We start from the raw sequence: 21,955 nt of genomic DNA on the forward strand, positions 1-21,955 counted from the left end.
ATGAAGTACAGGAGAACACATGGGATATACAATATTTAGGTGGCATCTCTGACAATGTCCTTTTCTGAAGCAACCAAGGACACCAGTCTTTGACAGGAATGACAGCTCTCGACCAGTGTTAATTCAGCTTTAGGAAAATGTGCATCCTCAAGAAAATATGGAATTTAAAGACCATGACAACCAATGCACTGAAAGAGGGAAAAAAGACACAGCTGGATAAGAAAGGAAAATTATAATTTCAGATAAATTGAATGAAGAACATAAGAACTAAATACTGCCAGCTCTAAAAGCTCCAAAAAGAGCAAGTTCATCTTATGTCCTGCGAGATGTTCTCATCTCTTCTCAATCCTGCTATTTGCAACTAGTCAGCAAGAGGTTACTGAACTAAATCAGTATGTCACTGCAAATAGGCTGAATACATCTGCCAGAAATGTATACAAAATTTCCAATCATATCCTTAATGCTAGCACCTCCTATTTGTTCTCATCTCTACAAGACAGTCCTTCTGGATCACTGTTTTTCCAAATGAACAAGCATATACTGAGCTCCTCAGGGCAAATGTTTTCTGTGCCACCAACATGCTCATTCATTTGAGTTGGCATGCATTTTGTCATTAAGTGAGAAGCCTTAATATTTGTTTGAGGTCACAGCAAACTGTGTGCAATTGTTCTTTAACAAGTGACCTTATAATAAAAAGGGTGTTTTCTTTAATACATTGGCACCACCACCACCACTGTCATATTCAAACAGTATCCTATCATCAGAAAACTCTTACCCTACAAGAAGGGATAGAAATAGATTCTCTGGGCACCCTGGGCCAAGAGGCTTAAGTGTCTCATGCAGAACTTGACTGTAACAGCAGTTTTCAGAAATCACGGTGTGTACATGGTCTGAGACTTCCAGATACCATACTTTAGAAACAGACACACAACCAAGCTCTGAACTTGTGATTCTGACAGACACTTGAAACACTCATCCCTTAAAACTCTGCACTATATTCCTACAACATATAGAGGTTATCTTCTTTCTAAAAATGAACTATCTTCTATCATGAAAGAAGTTTTTTTGCCAGGGATCTTAGGCCATGGTAGTAAGTTACTTCCAGCTAATACAGGTTTTCCATGGCTGTAGCTTTGGCTTTTATCAGAGCATGCAGCTCCAGCTCATACCCACTGCACAGGGAAACCAATACTATCATACACCAAAAGACAGTGCCAATAGCCATTCTTGTAAATGGCTGTGGACAATATATTTCTGTATTTATAAGCAGCAGAATCTTGAACAGGATCTTTGATATTCTGAAGTGCTCCTTGTTTACTGCCCCTTGTGCCCCCCAAGCACACCTGCACAGAAGTGTTCTCAGTGATTTGGGCAGCAAGTCACAACTTTGCAATGAGGATCTATGGAAAAGTGAGAGGTTTTCCTGAAGTCAAGGAGTTAGTTAAAACTTTACTGTGATTTCCTCATATGAATAATATAAAGAGTTAATATGCTTTTGCTGTTTGTCACTTCTCCTGTGAATAGGCCTTGGCTATATTCTTATATTGCTCTTTTCCCAGGGGACAAAAAGTGTACACATAAGAACTATTCACATAAACTACAGGGGTCTTCATACCATGAAAAATACAATTTTTCTTCCTGTGAAACACCTCAGATGCCAAGCACAACTTTACATGGTAGCTTGAGGAAACAGCATTAATCAGTGAGTGTAGCACATGCACACATACATGCTTTGCTTCCTCGACAGCTCTTGCCAGAACCTGCCTGAAACACTACAGAAAAACGTCTGGTATCACCCAACATTCCCAGAGTTACTCCTCAGGTAGCAGAAAGCATCCATTTTCAATCATATTAATTTAGAGGCATTGTGCCTCCAATATCCACCCCCATTGCCAAGTGTGGTCGCTTCACTGGCTGTTGCATTTGCTTTTAAGATTCCCAGAAAAATGCATTTTTGCATCTCCTCTGTCAGTCCTTGCTGTTGAGTAACTGACATTTTTAAAGGAAAATGAAGAATGGTTTGATGACTTTTGCTCCCCTCCTACCTCTTAGGAGTAATTTCCTTGATGTTTCCCCAGCTACAAAAGCCCAAGACAGCCCTAATGAGCACAGAGCCTTATGAAATCAAAACATCTGATTCAACAAAGGGTATTTTACTCCTTAGTACTGCTACAAGTGGTGTATTTTCCATTTTGTCCTTTATTCACATGTTTAGCACTTTACCAGCAGAGGCTGATTCACTGATTTTTGTCTTAGTTTTATCCCACTCAAAAAACCCTTTTGAAAGCAGATGTTATTTCAGTGAAAATTACGGAGAACATATACATAGAATGAAAACAAGAAAACCCCCCAAAAATCTCACTGTTTTCAGGCTATTAGGATGCAGGAGGCAGATCTTACAGGCCAACACAAAATAATGCAAAACATGCATAGTAGAAGGACCGGGAAAAGTTAGGCTGGGAAAAGTTAGGCTGTTTGACATCATGAGCACAAAACTGTGAGTGCTGGGGTACTAAACAGGGAAAGGATAACAAAAAGCAGCTCATGCCCTCCACAAACAGCATCTCCTATTGCTGCTGCTGGAGAAAAACCACTGTGTTAGACCAGTGTATTAGACAGACCACTGATGGCATTAGTTCATGCTCTTATGGTCTAGTCCATTCATTGACTTGCTGAAATACTGCCCCCTCTTCCTGCGTGATGAATCCCTCTGAGCTAACAATGATGTCAGCACCTTTTCACCCATGTAATGCACTTTTTTTTTTCCCAGTTCTTTAAAATGTTTAGCAAAATTCTGCTTATCACAGACACTGCCACCCCACATGTCACAGTTTTGCAAGCTTTGTTTATGAGCCCTGTACTTTCCTGCCTCAGCCCTCTTATTCCTCATGGCCATAATGCCAGAGCAGCTGTGCACCCCCCCCAAGAATACCTCATTTTCAACTGCATGACCTTTTCTGCTCAGCCAAGTCTAACTTCCACCAGAAGTTAATTCTGGGTCTTTCAACAACTTTAAAAGCTTTGCGCTACTTTCAAACTGTGGGCTCTTCTGTTAAAGAGAGTATCAATTCCTCAGGAACACAGCTCTTCTACCTTACAGCAACTACAAGCTTTTAAGCATTTTATTGTTGTTCTTGCTATTTAGAAATACACTATTCATGTATTTATTTTTAGGTGGAATGAAAAACTACTCATAATTCCATAAACACCACAACAGCCTTTCTGCCACAGTTAAATGAAAACTATGAAAAATCTTAAGGACTACAGCATCAGCTATCCTAAGAAATAAAACTACCTTCTTTTTCCCTCAGATCACACACTCTTTCACAGGAGATATGCAAAAAATGCTTTCTAACCCGTCCCTGACATTTTTCCACTTAACTTCCCCAGAGCTTTGCCACTTTGATAGGGCTATAAAATACTACTTTCCTGTTCAAAACGAACTCCTGACTCATAATTTTTCAGTACTACACGATATCTAGTGATCACCCATCTCCAAAAAGTTTAACAGTGGTCTGATGTTTTCAGCAGATTTAAACAAATCAGCACCAGCCTCACTCCACCACCAGCAGGTTTCACCCAGTCCAGCTGCTCTGTGCATGTCCAGAAACCAGTGAGTAAAGAGAAATTCCTTGGCAGAGAATAAACATCATTTACAGTCATAAGTGTGTGCTCATTCTTTATGTGTTACAAATACGCAGCAAACCATCAGGAAGGTTTTTCAGAAGGTTTATTTATCACAAACCATCAACAAGGGCACACTTATGAAAGTAACTGACAGTTAAGTTTGATCGGATCCCAAAATCCACACTGTTAGTGTGAAAATTGAAAAATTGTTTTTTGACAGTATTATGTTGAGATTGACAGAAGGGTGGACATTTGAACCAACTACCAAATCCAGCAGTTTTACAAGAAGACCTAGGCCCTTTATTTTAGCTTATTAGTGACGTTCATAGCAAGAGAGCTCTGTTATTTAAACATTAGACTGATTTTAAAAACCATTAAGAAAATTATTTAGGGATGTGATTGTGAAAGAAAATGAAATAGCTCAGCATCCTATTCTTCTACTGTGCAGGAATAGACATTATTAAGCCCTTGAAAGAGCCTAAATACACAGACTTTTGTATTTCACAAGTACAATCCAAATGAATCAATTTATTTTAAACAGTACAAAAATGTCCTTTAATGTAAATGTAATAAAAAGATGTAATAAAAAGACATATGACATTCAGTTACCACCTGAACTCTCATCTTTTGTCCTTTAGAACTGCCCACACTGCAGTCTCCTCCACCTTTTGACAAACAAACTCATCTGGAATTTTCAAATCAGCTGCACAGTTCACCAAGTAGCCACAGTATCAGTTCCAGCAAGAAAAAAGTTCTTATATTGTGCAGATGCACACATCATCCTGGCAGAACATTTCTGTGAGATGAAGGCTTTATTTTTGCTAAAGATAATTCCTTGTCCTACATGTTTGTTTTGGGCATAAATATGCACAATGATTTAACACACACACACACACACACACAAGTGTCAGCAACATGGCTCAGTAATTCAAATTACCTCCAAGTTTCTCCTTCCTTCTTGAATCAAAAGTGAAATCTCCAATCCTTCTGCCGAACAGTGAAATCCTAATTTGTTTGTAAGCAGACATTGTCCTATCTATAGTATATCAGTAGTTAAAGGCAATCTAGAAGATTTGTACTTATCACCATTTGGAACAGGATTGTTACACTCTGTGACTGACAGCAGAATTAAAATATTTCTGGCTACTGTAAAGTGTTAGAAATGTTAATGATTTTCAGAAGTCTTAAAACTAATCACCAGTCTGAGACACAGAAATGATAGGTTGTGATAATGCTTACAAAGTCAGGGAAATACTAATAAACCTGTAAAAACCTATAACCTATAAAATACCTATAAAATAATAATAAGAATTCCCACTCTAGCTCTAAAAACATCAGTAGTATATACACAAAGAAAGACAAAAAAGAAAAGGAGAAAACTACAGAAAATAATTTCACTTGCATACATAAATACACTTAGAGAAAATTTCTTTGCGTTCTTTCATTAAAAGAAAAGCAAATGAGAAAATACCTTCCAATAGATATGAACATCCCCAAATGAACAGAATCTCTTTCTGCAACTTTTACAAATTCCACCTTAACCAAAGTGGGGAAATTTCCAAACCACAGAGAAAGCGGGAACATCACTGAACTGCCACACAACTATCCTGTTTTCTATTATCTGAAAATATATAGAAAGCAATCTGATAAAGAAAACACAGAAGCCCATTTGGAGAAGGGATTATTTAAACCTGACTGTAATTTTGTATTTACAGGTTCTAACTATCAAAATACTGCAAGAACAAGTAACACTAAACCTCAATCTGCTCAAATGTTAGAGAAATTAGGATAAAGACTGCACCTCGCAATGCTCTAGAAAAAGACAGAATTCCACTAATTGAAAACTATTTTTCAGAGCACTATATTCAAACCACTTGTATTCCAAAAATGAGAAAATGAAAGGAGCCCAGTACAAAACTTTGACCTATTTTTACCACATAAATGCAGAAGTGCAAAACCCAAAAGGAAATGAGTTAAAAAAAAACAAGAAAAGCAGTAAAGGAGGCGAGAGGACAAGAAGGTAATGACACTACAAGTTCAGTATTATTTTACCTTCCTTCTCGTGTCAGATAAAGTGTTGCACTTTCAAATTTTATTAATACCATGTAAATAAACACCATAAAATATTAAAGCATTTACATTATGTTCCTACACAAATTAGTTTTGTTACAGTAGTGATCTCTGCTGCTTTGACACTAATGTGGTGACAACTGAATGCATATCTATTATTAAAAAAATTCTACAAATGAACATAAGTAGGAGAAAAAAATTAAAAAAAAAAAAAAAGGAAGGGGTGAGGCAAAGGCATAGGCTGGGGATACATAGCCACTATAGTGAGAACAGACCATAGCTTTCCCTGGAAAACTGAGGTCCATATATAAACAGGAATTCACCCACTAGCAGTGACTCCAGATTTCACATAATTTATTCTGTACACACACCACCAATCTGAATAAATATTCAGTCTGTAGGATGCAAGATACTCACCCTTCCATTCCAAGGAATGTGATGACAGGTACAAAATAAAGAACAGCAATAGCTTTGGCATAGATTATCTCCCACTGCTGGTCACCATCAACAAGACTAATTGGCTACTGAGATTTAACAATCAAGACATTCAAGGACAGAGAAGAAAAGGTCAATAAAAAACTGCATTATTTAGACAAGTGTCTGTGCTAAACTCACAGCTTCTGCATGTTGGTCTTGGGGACACAAATGCAACCCAAGCCTCCTCTTCCTGCACTACTTCCCATCCCTTTTATTTGTTTGCTTGCTTGTCTTTAACAAGACAGTGGGGCTAATTAAAAAAAAATAATAGGATCTTATTGCAATGATAATTTTAACCTTTTCTGAAACTACAGCTCAAAAGCTACCAATGAAAAAATATATACCCCTATTACTTTTTTCTTAGGTTTTAACTGGTCTTTCATTGTGCAGTAACCAGATGCCCTTAATATGCATCTTGGGAAGGTACAGCAAGAAAAAGTCTTGTAAGGTTTCAGTTGTCAAGTGTTACCAGGCAACTGTTTGTGTTTCTTTATTTATTTTTCATCTAAACCTCAGCACAGCAAAACTACCATGATTCAGGAGAAGGGAAGCTAAAAGTATCCAAGGTAGTCACAGGTCTGCACATTGCACCAGGCTCAGCAGAGTACACTGACATTTAACACAGATCCCACTGCTGAGGGGACAACACACTGCTGACCATATTTTGAATACACACATGCAAACACACAGAAAGAATTATTCTTTAATGAATAAAAATGCCTCTCAAAACTCACACATGCATACAGACTAAACTCAGCAAAACTGGAAAAAACAACGCAACAAACTCCTCAGGAATCCCACCTTGCACAGAGAGCACAAAATAACAACGTCATTGTTAAACTAAAAGATCCTCAAATTCCTTCTACACACTTTCCCTGACATCCTCACACAATAAAATGCAGGGGTCAGTGGTACTGAAACAAGGAACGGCAGTTCCACTCTTGTGCACATACGAAAGCAAGTGACCCAAGCTATTATTCCAGTCTGAGGCACTTTTTGTTCCTAATATCCAGATGCAGCAGCTTTTTCTTCTTCCCTTTCTCTTTTTTTTTTTAAGAAATGACTGTGGACACCTCCTTCACATTTTCCTTTTCTTCACTATTTTCACTCCATAAAGCTGCAGTCAATGTGTTTTGTGTGTAGTGAGAAGGGAATGGCACATTCAGTGGTGGTCTCAGCCACAGCCTACATTGGTGGCTCAAGTAGTCTCAGGATTAGGTCTTTGTGTGTGATGAAAGGATATGAAAAGTCAGTTATTTAAACTCAGTCAAGCTGTTGATTTTGGGGAGGAAAAAGGTTTTGCAATTCAGTTTTCCTCAATAAATCACTGCCCTTTTTCAAGGGCAGCTGCAGATAGTTCACATGTTCACAGTGTTCTCCAGAAACAAAACAGATCATGATTTTTTTACCCCTCCCCTCAATCTAACATAGGGTAAGAAATCAAAATGAAGGGGCCATCACATTAATTACTCAAATTCACTTGAAACTAAAGCAGAAAATCAACTCTGTTAACAAGTAATAAGATCACTGAAAAATTACAAGGGCAAGAAACTACAGAGAAAATCATCCCTTTAAAATTTACCACAATAATTTACAAAACCAACACGAAGCCCAAAATATATTTCACTGTCCTATGTACTCAATCAGTTTACAGACATAATTTCCAAGCAGTAGTTTATCAGTTTGGGTACTCATCTGGCAAAGTCTGAGATCAGAGTTTAAATATGTTAAGCCTCTGCAGATCTATCTTATGTCAGAATATGATTCAGCCTTTGATGAGGTCTCAAAATGACAGCATTCAAAATACTGGCCACTTAGCAATATCTGGGCTAATGTGCATAAACCACTATTAAATATATAGGATACTTAACTCCTAATACCCTCTCATTAATTTCAATTCCTAATACCCCCTCAAAATTTTCTTCTATTTCTTGGCTGACCTTTTCTCCAATTAGTGCATTGTGTTTTATTAGCGCTGCATTGAGCTAAACATTGCCCAGAGAAGCTGTGGATGCCCCATCCTTGAAAGTGTTCAAGGCCAGGTTGGATGGGGCTTTGAGCAGCCTGGTCTAGTAAAAGGTGTCCCTGCCCCTGTCCCTGTCCCTGTCCCTGGCAGGGGGTTTGGAACTGGATGGTCTTTGAGCTCCTCTCCAACCCAAAGCATTCTGTGAGCCTGTGATTTTACACTACAGACCCTGCACCTAACAGTGAAGTCCACATCCACAGAACCTCATACTCCCACAGAGCTTAAGGCAGGACATTTATATCTAAATAAAGTAGGTGTTTAGATCCTCTTAGAAAGTTTTAAAGCACTGTAATGACCTTCACACAAGTTGTCCTTTACCTGATGAGACAACTTAGCTGGAGAGGAGCTGCCAAAACCATGTAGCTCCAGTTAAGAAAAAGAGAACGATATACAGACAGACAGAGGCTAAAGAGGATAACAATAATTAAAAATATGTAAGCTCACAAAAAAAAAAAGCCAAAATCCCATCATCTTCACCAAACAAGTTAATTCAGCTTTTTGACTATCTTAGTCAACCTACAACATTGATTACTACTTGATTTTACAAACAAACTTGATGCCATATTTAGTAAAAATAACAACTGCCATGCTCAACATAGAAATGCTTTCCAGTTTACTTTTTCAGGAGAATTGGTACAGAACCTTATGATCAGCCAGAATTCATTACAGAAGAAAGACTCAGGATTAGACTGCAGATTTTGAAGGATTTTTTTACTTAAATGAGCTTCAACCTGGACTCTAAACATACCATTAAAGATATTTCAGCTGAAACACCTAACTTAACTTTTGGTTTCTTCTCAATTTTTATAATTCACATCTACCCACAGTGTTCTGTTCCAGCCATGTAGTGAAACATAGCCATAAACATGTTCTCATAAGAGACTTATTTTTAATTCATAAACCTTGTGAATACAGCAGTAATTTCCACAAAACACAGTCAGCTGCACTAACATGAGATGCCTCATATGCTGTTAAAATTCATAACAAGAAAAAAATTACTGCCTTCCAGTGAGGACTGCTTCTCTTACCTTCAATCTCTCAAGACAGGTATGCTATATTTTGGTGCACGGCAAACCAAAGAATGAAAAGAAGGCAGAAAAATTTAAATGCAATGTGAGTAGCCACTTTGGGAGACATTGCAAAGCCATTTTTATAAAATCTAACCAGATTTTCAAAAGAAAACACAAGATTCATGATGCATTTTGTGCTTGCCACATAATTTTCAACTTTGCATTAACCACAAAGTGTACAGAGACTATCCACTGTCTGGAAGAGAGTCTTTTTTTACCTTAACTCAATGGAAAATGTAAAAATTAAACTCCTCCTGTTCAAAGAATTAATTTTCATCCAGTTTAACTGTCTAGACTAGTTATGCTCATTATGGCTGTAGTGCAGTGTATAAATCTTATTACCTACTCCAAAAAGAATATTATCAATTTTTAACACTGCTTAAACATCTGTATTTTGTGTAATGACAAAATTCTTGAAACTAGAAGGGGGCAGTTAATTATTTATTTATCGGTATTTAATTGGCTCATACTGTAGCTTTTGAGTGTCCAATCACTGTAAATTGTGATTGTGTGTCCAATCACAAAATAAATTGTATTTATTTGTGCTGAAATTACACACTCACTTGCCAATACAGTAAAAGGCTGGAATGCTCCACAATGATCCCAGCAATAACTCTGAAAAACGACCACTTCTCCAATGCAAATCCGCTCAAGAAAAGCTTCTACACACAAAGTAAGATGAACCAGTTACTGCATTGTTTATTAAGTTTCACTTGATTCCTCCTGACAACCATTTAAACAATGAATGTTGGGAAATGTCTCTCAAAGAATCAACAATAATGGCAGGGATCAGGGCTTTTATATCCAGCTAATACTGTTTTTAGAAAGGAGAAAATATTTCTTCCTGAAGGGATTATAAGAAGTGTTATAAAAGACACCTGCAAACAAAACAAGTGACAAAAGATCTCTATCATTATTGATAGCATTTATCCTTTGTAAAAATCTCTGCTTCACCAGAAATAAATACATATTTGCTCTTGAATTTCAAAAGCAACCACTAAGCAAGAAGCCTGCCGATCAAGAAGAGTAAATTTTAGAAAACCTGCCAAGAAGAAAGTGGTTTTTTCTTATGGATAGCAGTGCATTATTAATCAACCCTAAGATCCTAAATTTTCTTTTCTGATGCCAAATAGAGAAGGCAAGCTTTGAACCACAGTGTCTTTTTAGTACTCTACTGGACTTGTAAAATCTACTTTGTTTTTTGGAAAGCAGAAACTTTTCACTTAAAAAACAAACTCCAGAATTTGAAAAATAATTCAATAGCCAATTAAAAAAACCCCACATAAATTAATCAAGATGAAGGAAAATGTTTACCAAATGTGGTTTACAGTAGGAGCCTGAAAGAAGAAAACAATCACATCTAGAGAAGCAGCCTTCACTGTTTCATTCCAGACCAGTTCAGTTTTGGAAAGCACACACTGCCTGAAGGATCTATACACTGGTCACTGACTAGGTTTTCCAATGTGCTGGTAGATGTTTCTCTCTGTACACTCTGTACCATGTGCCATGCTCACAGGGTAGATGCTCTCTCAGCCTTCTTTTGAAGCAGATCAGTTTGTTCTGTCAAAAGTAAGACACTGCAATTCTCAAGACAGTTTGCTTCGGGGTCTGCTCCCAAAAGGAAGTATGGACAAGATCACACCAATTGTGGCTCCCTCTGCTTTTGCAGACTTCTGTAACATTTTCCCAGCAAATTCTGCATCCTCAGACAACCCCACATGCCTTTAAACCACATGCCAGGGCGTGCAAAACACCCACTCGGCTTCTTGCTATAAAACCACCATGTTGTCTTGCAACACAACCCTCACATTATTATTGTAAATGCACAGAACTAAAGAAAATGGTTAATCATTTTATCTCAGGATCACAGGACCCAGAGGATGCTCTGGCCATGAGCAGTACACAGTGTGAACACACACACACAGTGCAGTCTGCTGAAAAGGGGACACACTGATGCACATGTAAACCCCTCTGGCCCAATGGACAAGCAGCACACTGGGCAGGACAGATGGGTGTGACTTTGTGGATGCAAACCTTATGCTAAGAGAAGAGGATAAGGACTGCAGGACAAACTGAACTTCCAGTCCAAAAGAAAGGCACATATGAATAATTTCAAGCCAGATGAAATAAAGACATTCTGTCTAATAAGACAGTTAACGAGAATGAAGAAGACTTAGAATCTGTACAAACAGCAAAAAATTAATTGTTTTTATAGAAAAAACATATTGCGCTTTCAAGAAGAATTCAAATTAATTAAAATTAAATTAAGTGACCGTGAATTAAAAATCCTAATATTCACTGTAAGCAACTCCCTAACTCACAAAAAACCCCCCATTACTGTAATTGATAGGTAAAATACACTATGTTCCTTTCTTCCCAAAAATGACACTTTAAAGTGGCACTGTAAAAATCTGAAAAACAAAACATACACCTCAATTTCAGCTACGTCACTAAACTACAAAAACCACTTTAACGTCGTAGGTGTTTCTACCCCTTGGAATAATTTTTTTCCTGTTCTCAAGAGTTCAGCAAGAACAATATGATTAAACTGTTCAACCTGAAATGTATTTGGTAATTTTTAAATAAGTCAAAACAGGGTCTGGATCCTGAATAATTTATCTTTAAGAGACAAAGCAAAGCTAGCAATAGCACCTTAAGAAACATTCCTGACCTCAGCATGACAGGTGTGATCCACTAAGTGGATCCAGATAATCCACTAAGTCTTTTTTTATCTAGCCTCCACAATTCTCTGTATTCTGTGATTCATATTATTTTCATACAGTGCGATCATTCTTGTTCAGATTTATCCTCCTGCAATTTTTTACGAGAAAGATTAATAGCAACTGCAACAGAAAAAATTACCTTGATGTCATGTATAATCCTTTATCATTTCATCATTATCAAAATCTCAATGCTTTGTCCATCTTTCTTTTCTGCAACAACTTATTTCACTTGTTCCTATTAAGGCTATTATATTCACCCTATTACTACTAATCTTTTCTTTGTAAATAGCCACACCTATTTTAATCCGAAATGGTGTGGTAAGCATTTGATTCTTTGTGGAAGTAGACATGTAATTAGGTTAATCTGTGCTATCTTTTCATGTGAGCTGATTGTTTCTTTACTATGGACATATTTCTTATAACAGCAATAAGCTTGCCAGATTGCTTGGAGGCAAATCTGGAGCAATTTACCAAGCATGTAGCTGCTATGAGCTGAAATCTTGACATAATAGCAAGCTGAGTATAAGCCACTCCTACCTAGCAGTTATTACTCATGTCAGCTTTTTACTGACACGTTAAATTTCAACCACACCTTTCTTTCACAAACAAGTACTTTCCTTTGACTCAGCTACATCTGTGACAAACAGCTGATCTTCAGCAAAGCACACAGGAATCTAAATGCAAAATGCAGTGCAGAAGTCTCTGACTGAATTACCTGCACAAAGTCCAAGAAGGTCAATGGAAGCAAGTCATCCAAGTGGCCAATATCTTTGGAGAAACGATTTAAGATTCTTCCTATAGAAACAGGGTCGAGAAGAAAAACAAAGGGGAAGTAAATATAATTCCTGAACAGATTCATGTTTTATCACTTCAAAAACAATTAAAAGGAAACAGCGGGACTTTAAAAATAAAAAGACATTTTTGGAAACCACCATGAAGGGAGTCTCCTGCAATATATTTTGAAGAAGAATTTTTTTACAAATGCCCTCTACCCAAATATAAAACCTTCACATCAACAGCTAGAAAAAAAAATTTCAATGGGCTTTGAAGATAATATTTCAACATATTTTAACAGGTGAAACACACATGCTTTATATGCTTAACATGGGCAGGTAAAGGTTTACAGGTCAGACAACTTAATGCAAGTTTCATCAAGCAACATCAGCTGGAATCTGCTCCTATCCTTGACTGAAACTCACTAGTGCATGCATGTCTCAGATAGATCATAGCTGATCTAACTGATCTTTTTTAGCATTTCTGTTCTCACCCCTCAGCATTATACATGGATTCAAATTGCAGGCGTTTCTAAAATAAAATCTGAGATAGATTTGCATTCATGCAGCCTTACATTTATACTTATTGAAAACCTTGACAATACTGATCTTTATTAAAGCTAATAAAACGATTTTTAATCTGCTGTCAGTGAAGCATTTACATTTCTCTATTTTCCCAAGTTCTACTTGACTGAAAAAAATCAGTTATATCAAGACTTCTTTCATAATTAAAGTCACAGAGCTGCCACCCATAAGTGGATTAGTATCTTTCTCTATTAATCAGTATCTCTACTCACCAGGAAAGAAACGAAACCAGGGGTGGGAATCTGGCTATTTCTAAGGTGTGTGATGCCCATACATGCATTCACATTGCTTTGTTATCTGCATATATCTTGATTCAATTATATTTTAACTGGTACAAACATATTCACTGCACTGGCAACAAAAGACTTTTTTTTTCTTCCTTTCAAAGGAGCTCATTAAACTGAAAGCAAGTTTAAAGTTTCCACACAGTGCCCTGGCGACGTAATTTAGAGATAAGAGATACTGAAGGAACTTTTGTAGCAACCATCATGCTAGTTCTCTGCTCACAGCTCTTTTTCATTCATTTTTTTTTTTTTTAAGGGAATTTCTGTTCCACACCAAACAACACAGAAAACATCCTCTCCTCAGGTCTGGGACATGACTCTGAAGAGAGACACTGGTGGCAAAGAGCTTGTTCTGCAGTACTTCTCTACCCAAGGCAGTTTACTTCAGGCAGCCAACAGCTGAATTCATCCTGTTTTTAGGTTTTGCACACAGAGAGAAAGAGTGTACAGCAGCACAAGACTCAGAAAAATCTCATTCATCTTTTTCTACTAGGAATAGCATGTGGGGATGTTCCCTTTTATTTGTATCATGGTAGATACATCAGAAGAAAATCCAAGGCAATTAAAAAAAAAAAAAACCTCTCTTTTTGCCATGATTTTCTTTGATGGAGACTGGTCACAGAAGAGTGATCAAGCAGATGCTGCATGCATGCTGACACTAAGGCTTCTTAATATCCTTAAACATCACATTCTAGGCTATTTGCAAATAAACCAAGTCTTCACTGGCAAAAAGAAAATCATTTGAAGAAGTTAAATGCTTCCTGTTGACAGAGGTTTCCTTAGCTGCATGTCCAGGAAGGGCAGATAAGGAAAACCAGGTGGAATAACAGATTGGGTTCAGGGTTTTAGAAATCTGTTCACAGCTTTGTCACTTGTCTTCTGAGTAACTTCACTTTATTTTACAGAGCAAGGAGCACAGCAAGGAGAGGTGACAATGCTAAGACCCTCCATGAAAAGTTGTAAGACCCACCAATGAGGAGCTGCACACAAGGGCAAAGGATTGTTCCCACAGAGAGCAAACCCCACCTTAATTCAGCCTAAGAATCACCTTTTTGCCTTTTAACCCCAAGTAAGTTTTACTTGTAGTGGTTTCAGACTTACGTAAGAAGCCATTGCACAAAGGCCACCCCATGTGCCACTGCCAGGAGGCAGCAGGGTCACTCAGGCTGGCTCCTCTTCCATGGCCACAGCAGGGTCAGCCCCAGGCTGGCACCTCCAGCCACGGAGCAATGCCTGCACATTCAGAGTGGCTGTGGCTCTCCTCCTCTTCCTGGGAAGTTCTCTGAGCAAGGTGGGCATGACAGAAAACTCAGCCCAGCCAGGCTGTCCCCAGCAATCCTTGGTTTCACTGTCTCTTCCATGTTACCACCAACCCCTCCAGTTCCCAGAGGTAATCATGCTGCTAATTGCCAAAACTGCATTTTTTTGCATCTGCCTTATGGAATTGTTAAGTATAACAATGTTTCTACAGCCTCTGTTTTGACAGTTCTGTGAGCTGCCACTAGGAAAGTGGAAATTAATCTGATGTTATCAACAAAACATGAAAACATCTTTTAATCTGCCTAATCCTCTTTAAAATGTAAATACAGCAATTCTGTAAAATGACACTGACTAAAATTTGAGTGAGCAAAAGAAATGGTATAGGAAAAAGACAAACCTTGAAAACTGGAACCTTTCACAGTCCACCTAATACAATTAAACAGTGGCAATATGAATCAGTTGCTTCCCAAATAAACATTAAAGTGAATCTCTGACAGCAGAGCTTCACTGTTTTTGAGTTCTCAAATTACTGAAAAATTAGTCTATTTAGTGTTTGCACATAGAAATTCTGGAAAATGACAGCTGAAGTCATTAAGACCAGGAAAATGTTTTGCTTATTGCTAAGAGGTCTGTATCTCCCCCCTGTCCTGTTTATCTGGTGACCATTAATGCTTTTCTACAGCTAAAGGAAAGTAACAAACCCACAAGCCTTAGCTTTATTTTTGTCACTGCTGTTTGCAATTCTACTACCTCAGAGACAGTAGAAGAGAAAATACAAGTCTGGAGATGCATTTCAGATCCTGTTCACATGGATGTAACTAAACCAGCACTTTATACAGCATGTCCTACACAGAAGGAAGGTACAGTAACTCACTAAAGCAAGTTCCTTCACCATGTGGCAGGGACAGCAATGCACCTTCAAGCAGAAGTGTTATGCTTTGGAATTATCCACAAGATGCCCCACAGCCATTACAGTATTGCATTCAAAGCAATTGCTTCATTTATAAGGATGTCTACAAGTACAAGAGGTCTATTTCACAAGGTATGAAGAAACAACTATTTCCACTTACTGGAAGCAAAGTAAACCAGTGACTTGCTTATGCAGAATTAAGCATGCAAGAGAAAACATTCCAGATTTAAAAGTTAAAGTACCTATTTGGAGTCAGGACTCAAAATGCTTACATTTATGACTACAGATTCTTCCAGAATGTGCAAACCTAACTTTTGAGAATGCTTCTTCAGACTATGGAAACTGCTGCACCTGCTGTTCAAGAAGGGCAGGAGCTGCACAACTTACCTGCCCCCACACCCTGAAAATTATATTTTCTCTCCAAAACCTATAAATTCTTCTTTCCTAAACTTACAGACTATCAACCTTGCCACCATAGTTCATATTTCCAAAAACCCCAAACTCCTTAAGTAAGCATCTCTGAGATACGTGTACATGCCAAGAAACAATAATTCTTAGATCAGTCTAGTATATCCAATTCACAAAAAAATTTAAGCTCCTTTAATACCTACATCCTTTACTTATCCCAGCAAGGGGCTACAAAAGCAAAAAGAAAATACTACATCTAAAACTTTTAAGTCAAATTTCACCAAACCACAAACAAAAAAAGTCTTTTAAGAAATCAAGGATTAAATATGCCAATGTTACAACAGCATCCACACTGGTGAACAGTATCTGCTACTTCAATCACTCAGGCTTCCATACAGTGTGTAGTGTGAGTAGCAAGCTGCAAAAGGGGACGTGCTCTCTTCAGCTGTCTTATGTTTGTTTTTACATCAAATAACTTAATCAGAACACACACTGTTGTGAGATTTCTTCCGAAGTAATTAAATAACTATTCAATGCCAATTAATCACTGTTAAATAAGGGTCTGTCACCAAAGTGCTATGTACACATTTCAGACTATTTAATGGTCAAATACTTGGCAGTATCAAAGTTAAACAATGACTCATTAAACCTCCTCCCCTACACAATAGTTAGGCAAAACTTGAAGTGAAAGAATCAAAACTCTTTTGTGCTCTGTGAAAAAGACATGAAACCTCAGTATGTGATATTCTTTTCTTCCTTGCTCTGTAAACTGCTTTAATTGCACGAATCGGAATGTGTTCAGGTGCTACAAACCCACTTTTGCTTCTGCAGGTGCCTACTGATACTTTGGAATAGATGTTCAAACCTATCACACAAATAATGAAAACACTTGACTGTGCCACACCTTTTTAAAATGTTTATACATACTTCATCATGAAAGAAATATAATCCAAACTGAATCAACACTCAAGATGTAAACACCAGAAAAGGATTTTTTTTTTTAAACAAGAAACTAGGATCCTCCACTGGAATAGCCAAATGCATCCACAGTATTCAATGTTGTGCAACCTGAATTCCAACGACCCTAAGAGCAAGAGTACATTATTTCTAAATGTATTTGGCACTTCTAGTGTACTTTGTTGGCCAGGGCATTCACTGAAATACCTCTGTGTAATACAATAGAGTAGGCACATTGATTTTCTATACCTTGCAATGAGTTTACAAAACCTTTATACCCACTTGCTTCATCACACATTGCAGAAATACTTTGTCACTACTTCTCTGCTTCACTGACTCGCCTCTTGGGAAAAGAAGAAGGGTTTAAGAAAAGGGCTCTCTACAGATAGAAAGATTTTGCCACTTGTATGTGTGTGTGTGTGTGTGTGTGTGTGTGCACGGGTGTGCAGTCTTGGAATGTTTTTCCCCTCAGAGATCAGGCTAATCCTCAGTGCAGGCAATATTAATTGCATCACACTTTTTATTTCAATATGCAAATGTTATTAATAAATACTGCTTTGCATAGTAACCTAAACTCCTTCATTGCAATTGGCCTAAATATCCCTATCCATGTGCTGCATTCACCAGGGGGAAAAAATATTTAAAATCGCTTAAGCTACTCTGAAACCAGAACACCCTCACTGCCCAGCTTCCATGGAGATAAAGTTACACTCTCTTCCTCTCCTTGCTGTTAACTCACAGGAACCTGTCTAAAGGCAACCTGCAGTGCTAACAGATTCAAGAAGCTACTTAGTCATTTATGTGTAACTAAACCTAAACAACCCAGCTAGGATTGCACACTTGCTTGAAGTTATGTCATGCCAAGGAGATGCTTGCAAAGGAGATAACCTTTGGATGGATCCACGTCAGACAATCCCAATGCACATTCTGTGCAGCCACTGACTTTGCTGGGTGAGCAGAAGCCCCTTGTGTCGCCCACCCCTCTGACACTAGGGTGGCTGGGTGCCACCACTGCAACATCCACGGCGCAGCGTGGGCTTCCTGATCCCAAAGAGAGGAATCGTGCACTCCAGCAGTCCCAGTTACAGCCTGGAACACCAAAGCCCTTTTAAATGGACACCTGGTAGCAAAACAATGCTCTTAAGTGTATGTGTGGCAATAAAGGCACGCTCAAAAAGTACAAATATAAGAAACAGCTGTACAGAACTGGGTACATGTAAACACCCGTCCACTGAACTGCACTGAACACGCTTCTCATTCTGTCCGTGGTACAAACTGGCAGCTCCCCACAGATCTTGCTGTTAAGCTGTGGCATTCAGCAAATGATAAGCCTTTACCCATGCTCAGTTCACACACACAAACACACACACCCGGAAAAAAAAAAAAAAAAAGTACTGCAACTACAAGCAGCCTGCCGTTTCATCAAAGCAATGACAAAGTGGATTGTCCGTATCAAATGTTGGCAGGAAGCAGACATTACATCAACCTTGTAAAATACAACTATGAAATCAACAAAATAATTAAAGATGGATTACTGACTTTGAAAGGAATTGTAAGTTTGTGAAATATTTCTTCAGAAAGAAATCTGGAAATGCATCTCCTGCATAACGGTCAATTATTGATCTACTCTGGCTTTTCTTCCTTATTTCTACAAAGAAACGTCAAAAGGTCTGTTATCTTTTTTGAATGTATGTTTAGCACCACATGTCCACACAAACTGCCATATACAGCATTGCTGTCTTCCCCACAGGCATCCTATAAATATAAATAAGAAATTCTACCCCATTTTTTTTTCTTTAGCAGTCTGAAACTGATAGGAATATTATCACTTTCTTAGACATTTGCAAATAGGCACAGTGGTGCTGGGCCGAAATATGCTGAGACCATAATATCCATTTATCTAAACTGCCAGCATGTAATGAATTCAGGTGGGAAGCCTTCTATCCAAATTAATTTACTACTTGAAAAGGACTTTTTACACAAATGCTGTCAAACAAGAAAACAGTTAGGAAATGAGAAGAAAACACAAACACTGTGTTTGATCTTATTTTTAAGTGTAGGATTTAAAGGAAGAAGAATAACTATGATACAGATAAGAATGCAAAACAGGCTTCTTTGGAAATGAATTTTTATTTTTACTGATGGAGACATCTACATTACCTAGTATGAATACACTGATCCTAACTGTATAGTTGTTTCTGGAGCTTCCTAGTCCATACATACCATTGATTGGAATTACCCTCCTGTGGCAAACCAAAATAGGTCAATGCTCTATGCAATTTTTTTTCTCTCTTTGAAAATTTATGTGGTACAGCTGATTTGTCCTTTTTCCTGGTTTTAGTCAGAAGAGTATGTGTATTAATATCTGTTATCACCAGCCAAAGCCTCCTCACATAAGATACAATGCAGAAATTTCACATAAGATACAATGCAGAAATTACATCTAAAGTCTCCACTAAAAACAGAAGCACACAAAGGAAAAACCTTGACTGTGTGGAGGAAGTGTAACTTTCCTTCTTTCTGAAATTGCTTTCTTGGCAAATCTCAAAATGCCTTCTGCATCCTAAATGCCTTCCTGATTGTATCTCATTACCCATTAACTAAGTTGGTTACAATTCCAGATATAACAGCACTTATAAATAAGAGAATTTAACTTTGGTGCTGTATTACACTTGCTAACAAAGTGATCCCGTTTAAAAAAGTGTGCTAGTGCTGGGATAATACATTCATCAGCAATTTTCTAACTATTGATCCCTCTAATCATACTCTGTAATTGATTGTGAAAGGAAGATTCAAAATCATCTAAGAGTACAAACTTCTGCCAATATATAAAAGTTTTATGCTAGAATCTGAGTACAAAACCACATCTCTGCTTCATAATTAGAATGACAATGGAAGCAGACACCTGCAACCCCCCCAGTCCCTGGAGTAATATCAAACTTCTTATATGTAATCCTGTGATGAAGATTGCCAGAACAAAGTTCTAACCATTCTAGAAGTTCATCTCTGGATATCTTCTCTGTTTAATTTTAAACTCCTCCACTGAAGCTACTTTAAGTTATCCTCAGCTTAACAAAAAAAATTCTACATTTAAACATACTGAAACAAAAAAATTCACAACCTAAAATGACACCACCGAATCTAATGAACTGCCAAAATACAGCAGAACTTAATTTCTGCTGTATGCTTCAACATAAGGAGCATGACTTAAAAGTCCCATTTTTAAGGGACAAACTCCAACTGAACAAAAAACAAACCACAAAAAAACAAACAAACAAAGTAACCATTTGCAAATTCTAATCAACTGGCCTTTAAAAAGATGCCGAGTTACACACTACTGAGTAAGTTCTCCATTGATTTTTCTTCACCTTCTTTTTCATATATTAAGTTACCTACTTCAACTTCTCACCACAATGCAAAGCATCTGTATAACAGAAACACAAAACATTACTTACAAAATGTAGTCTTATAATGACTTTCTACTAGCATAATTATGAATTTAATTCTTGGCTAAAATATTTAACCACAAATGCACCCACTTATAAAAGAGCACTTGTGTAGCCTACAAATCCAATTTGGGCTGAAAATATGTCCCCAGTGCTCTTTTGCTGGAAAAGGGACTTAGAACATTTAAACAGAATACTACAAACAGGATGGACTGAAGTATCTGAAGAGTATTTTGTTACTGGAATACTTACATGAGAGGAGGTTACATTCTTTCCTTTCCTCATTCTTTCCTCCTCAGTGCATTCAAATACTCAGAGGACCTTATGCTATTAGAGTTATTTTTATATTTGGGAGCTATATATATAAAAATATACATCACTGCAAGAATTAAAATAAAAATGGCAATATGTCACCTTCCTGATAACAACAAAAGGAGTTTTCCTATGTTATTTGTACTATTAAGACATGATTCAGAATAGGCTTTAAATACTGCATTTCAGAAAATATTGAGGTGGATCTCACATAGCTCTTGCAAATCTGCTCATATTCGTTGCTCTTCCCATTCTATCTCCTAAAGATAATTCTCATAATAAGCACCTTAATTTCTAATGTTCCAATGCTTTTCTCTTCCCCCTCTCTTTTTTTAATTGGTGCTGAAGCTAGAGGGGCTCAATCATCAATCCAGTCTAAAATAACAATGGAGAAATAGTACATTACTGAACATAAAGCATTTGACTCCTGAAATCTTAGCTGAAACTGCTATCTGGTTATCACTGCTATATGGTTATCACTCAAAAAACAAATAATATACCATTTTTTACCAATCTTATATATTCAGATCCCAATTCATCTTCTTCCTTTTTCTGGAACCATGAAAGAAAATTCCATAGTACTGTTTCTTCTGTTTAGAAGTCTATAGGGACTGAATTCTATAGAGGCTGTCTTGGGACAGCCAAGACTTCTGGCCTCTACCTAGCCCACCCATTCTGAGGATAAAGCCTCTGGACAGGCCAAACAGCAGAGGCATTTCACATCTCCATCTGACTGTAAACTGCTCACTGTTGCTTGGCATGTTCCTTCAGCTTGATCATTCCTTTTTCTTCAGCTTCACTTTATTTTTCTTTCTCTCTTCTTCTGGAATATGCGATTGTTTGGAAAGGAGGGATTCTCTCTAAAGTTCATTCGTTATATGCCCGTGTAACGATTCCTAAAACACATTTTCCTTTGTAACCGTTCCTACTATAAAAAAAAGCCACTGGGAATAAAAAAAAATATTAAAAAAAAACCACATGGGTTTGGCTATCCAGAACGCTCAATGGATGACACTAATTTTCAATG

The 21,955-nt window shown here is 37.5% G+C and overlaps 1 protein-coding gene across 2 annotated transcripts in view; it reads right to left on the reverse strand.

Moving 5' to 3' along the window:
• The window catches only part of ABCC4 (ATP binding cassette subfamily C member 4 (PEL blood group)), a 143,444-nt gene that overhangs the window by 52,530 nt on the left and 68,959 nt on the right, over positions 1 to 21,955 (reverse strand). For both annotated transcript variants that reach the window (XM_063149543.1, XM_063149542.1), the window contains exon 20: positions 12,709 to 12,788. In XM_063149543.1, coding sequence (XP_063005613.1) covers positions 12,709 to 12,788 — 80 coding nt within the window. The remainder of the gene's footprint in view (positions 1 to 12,708; positions 12,789 to 21,955) is intronic.

The sequence above is a fragment of the Melospiza melodia genome, chromosome 2 (genome assembly GCF_035770615.1).
Source record: "Melospiza melodia melodia isolate bMelMel2 chromosome 2, bMelMel2.pri, whole genome shotgun sequence".
NCBI classification, from domain to species: domain Eukaryota; kingdom Metazoa; phylum Chordata; class Aves; order Passeriformes; family Passerellidae; genus Melospiza; species Melospiza melodia.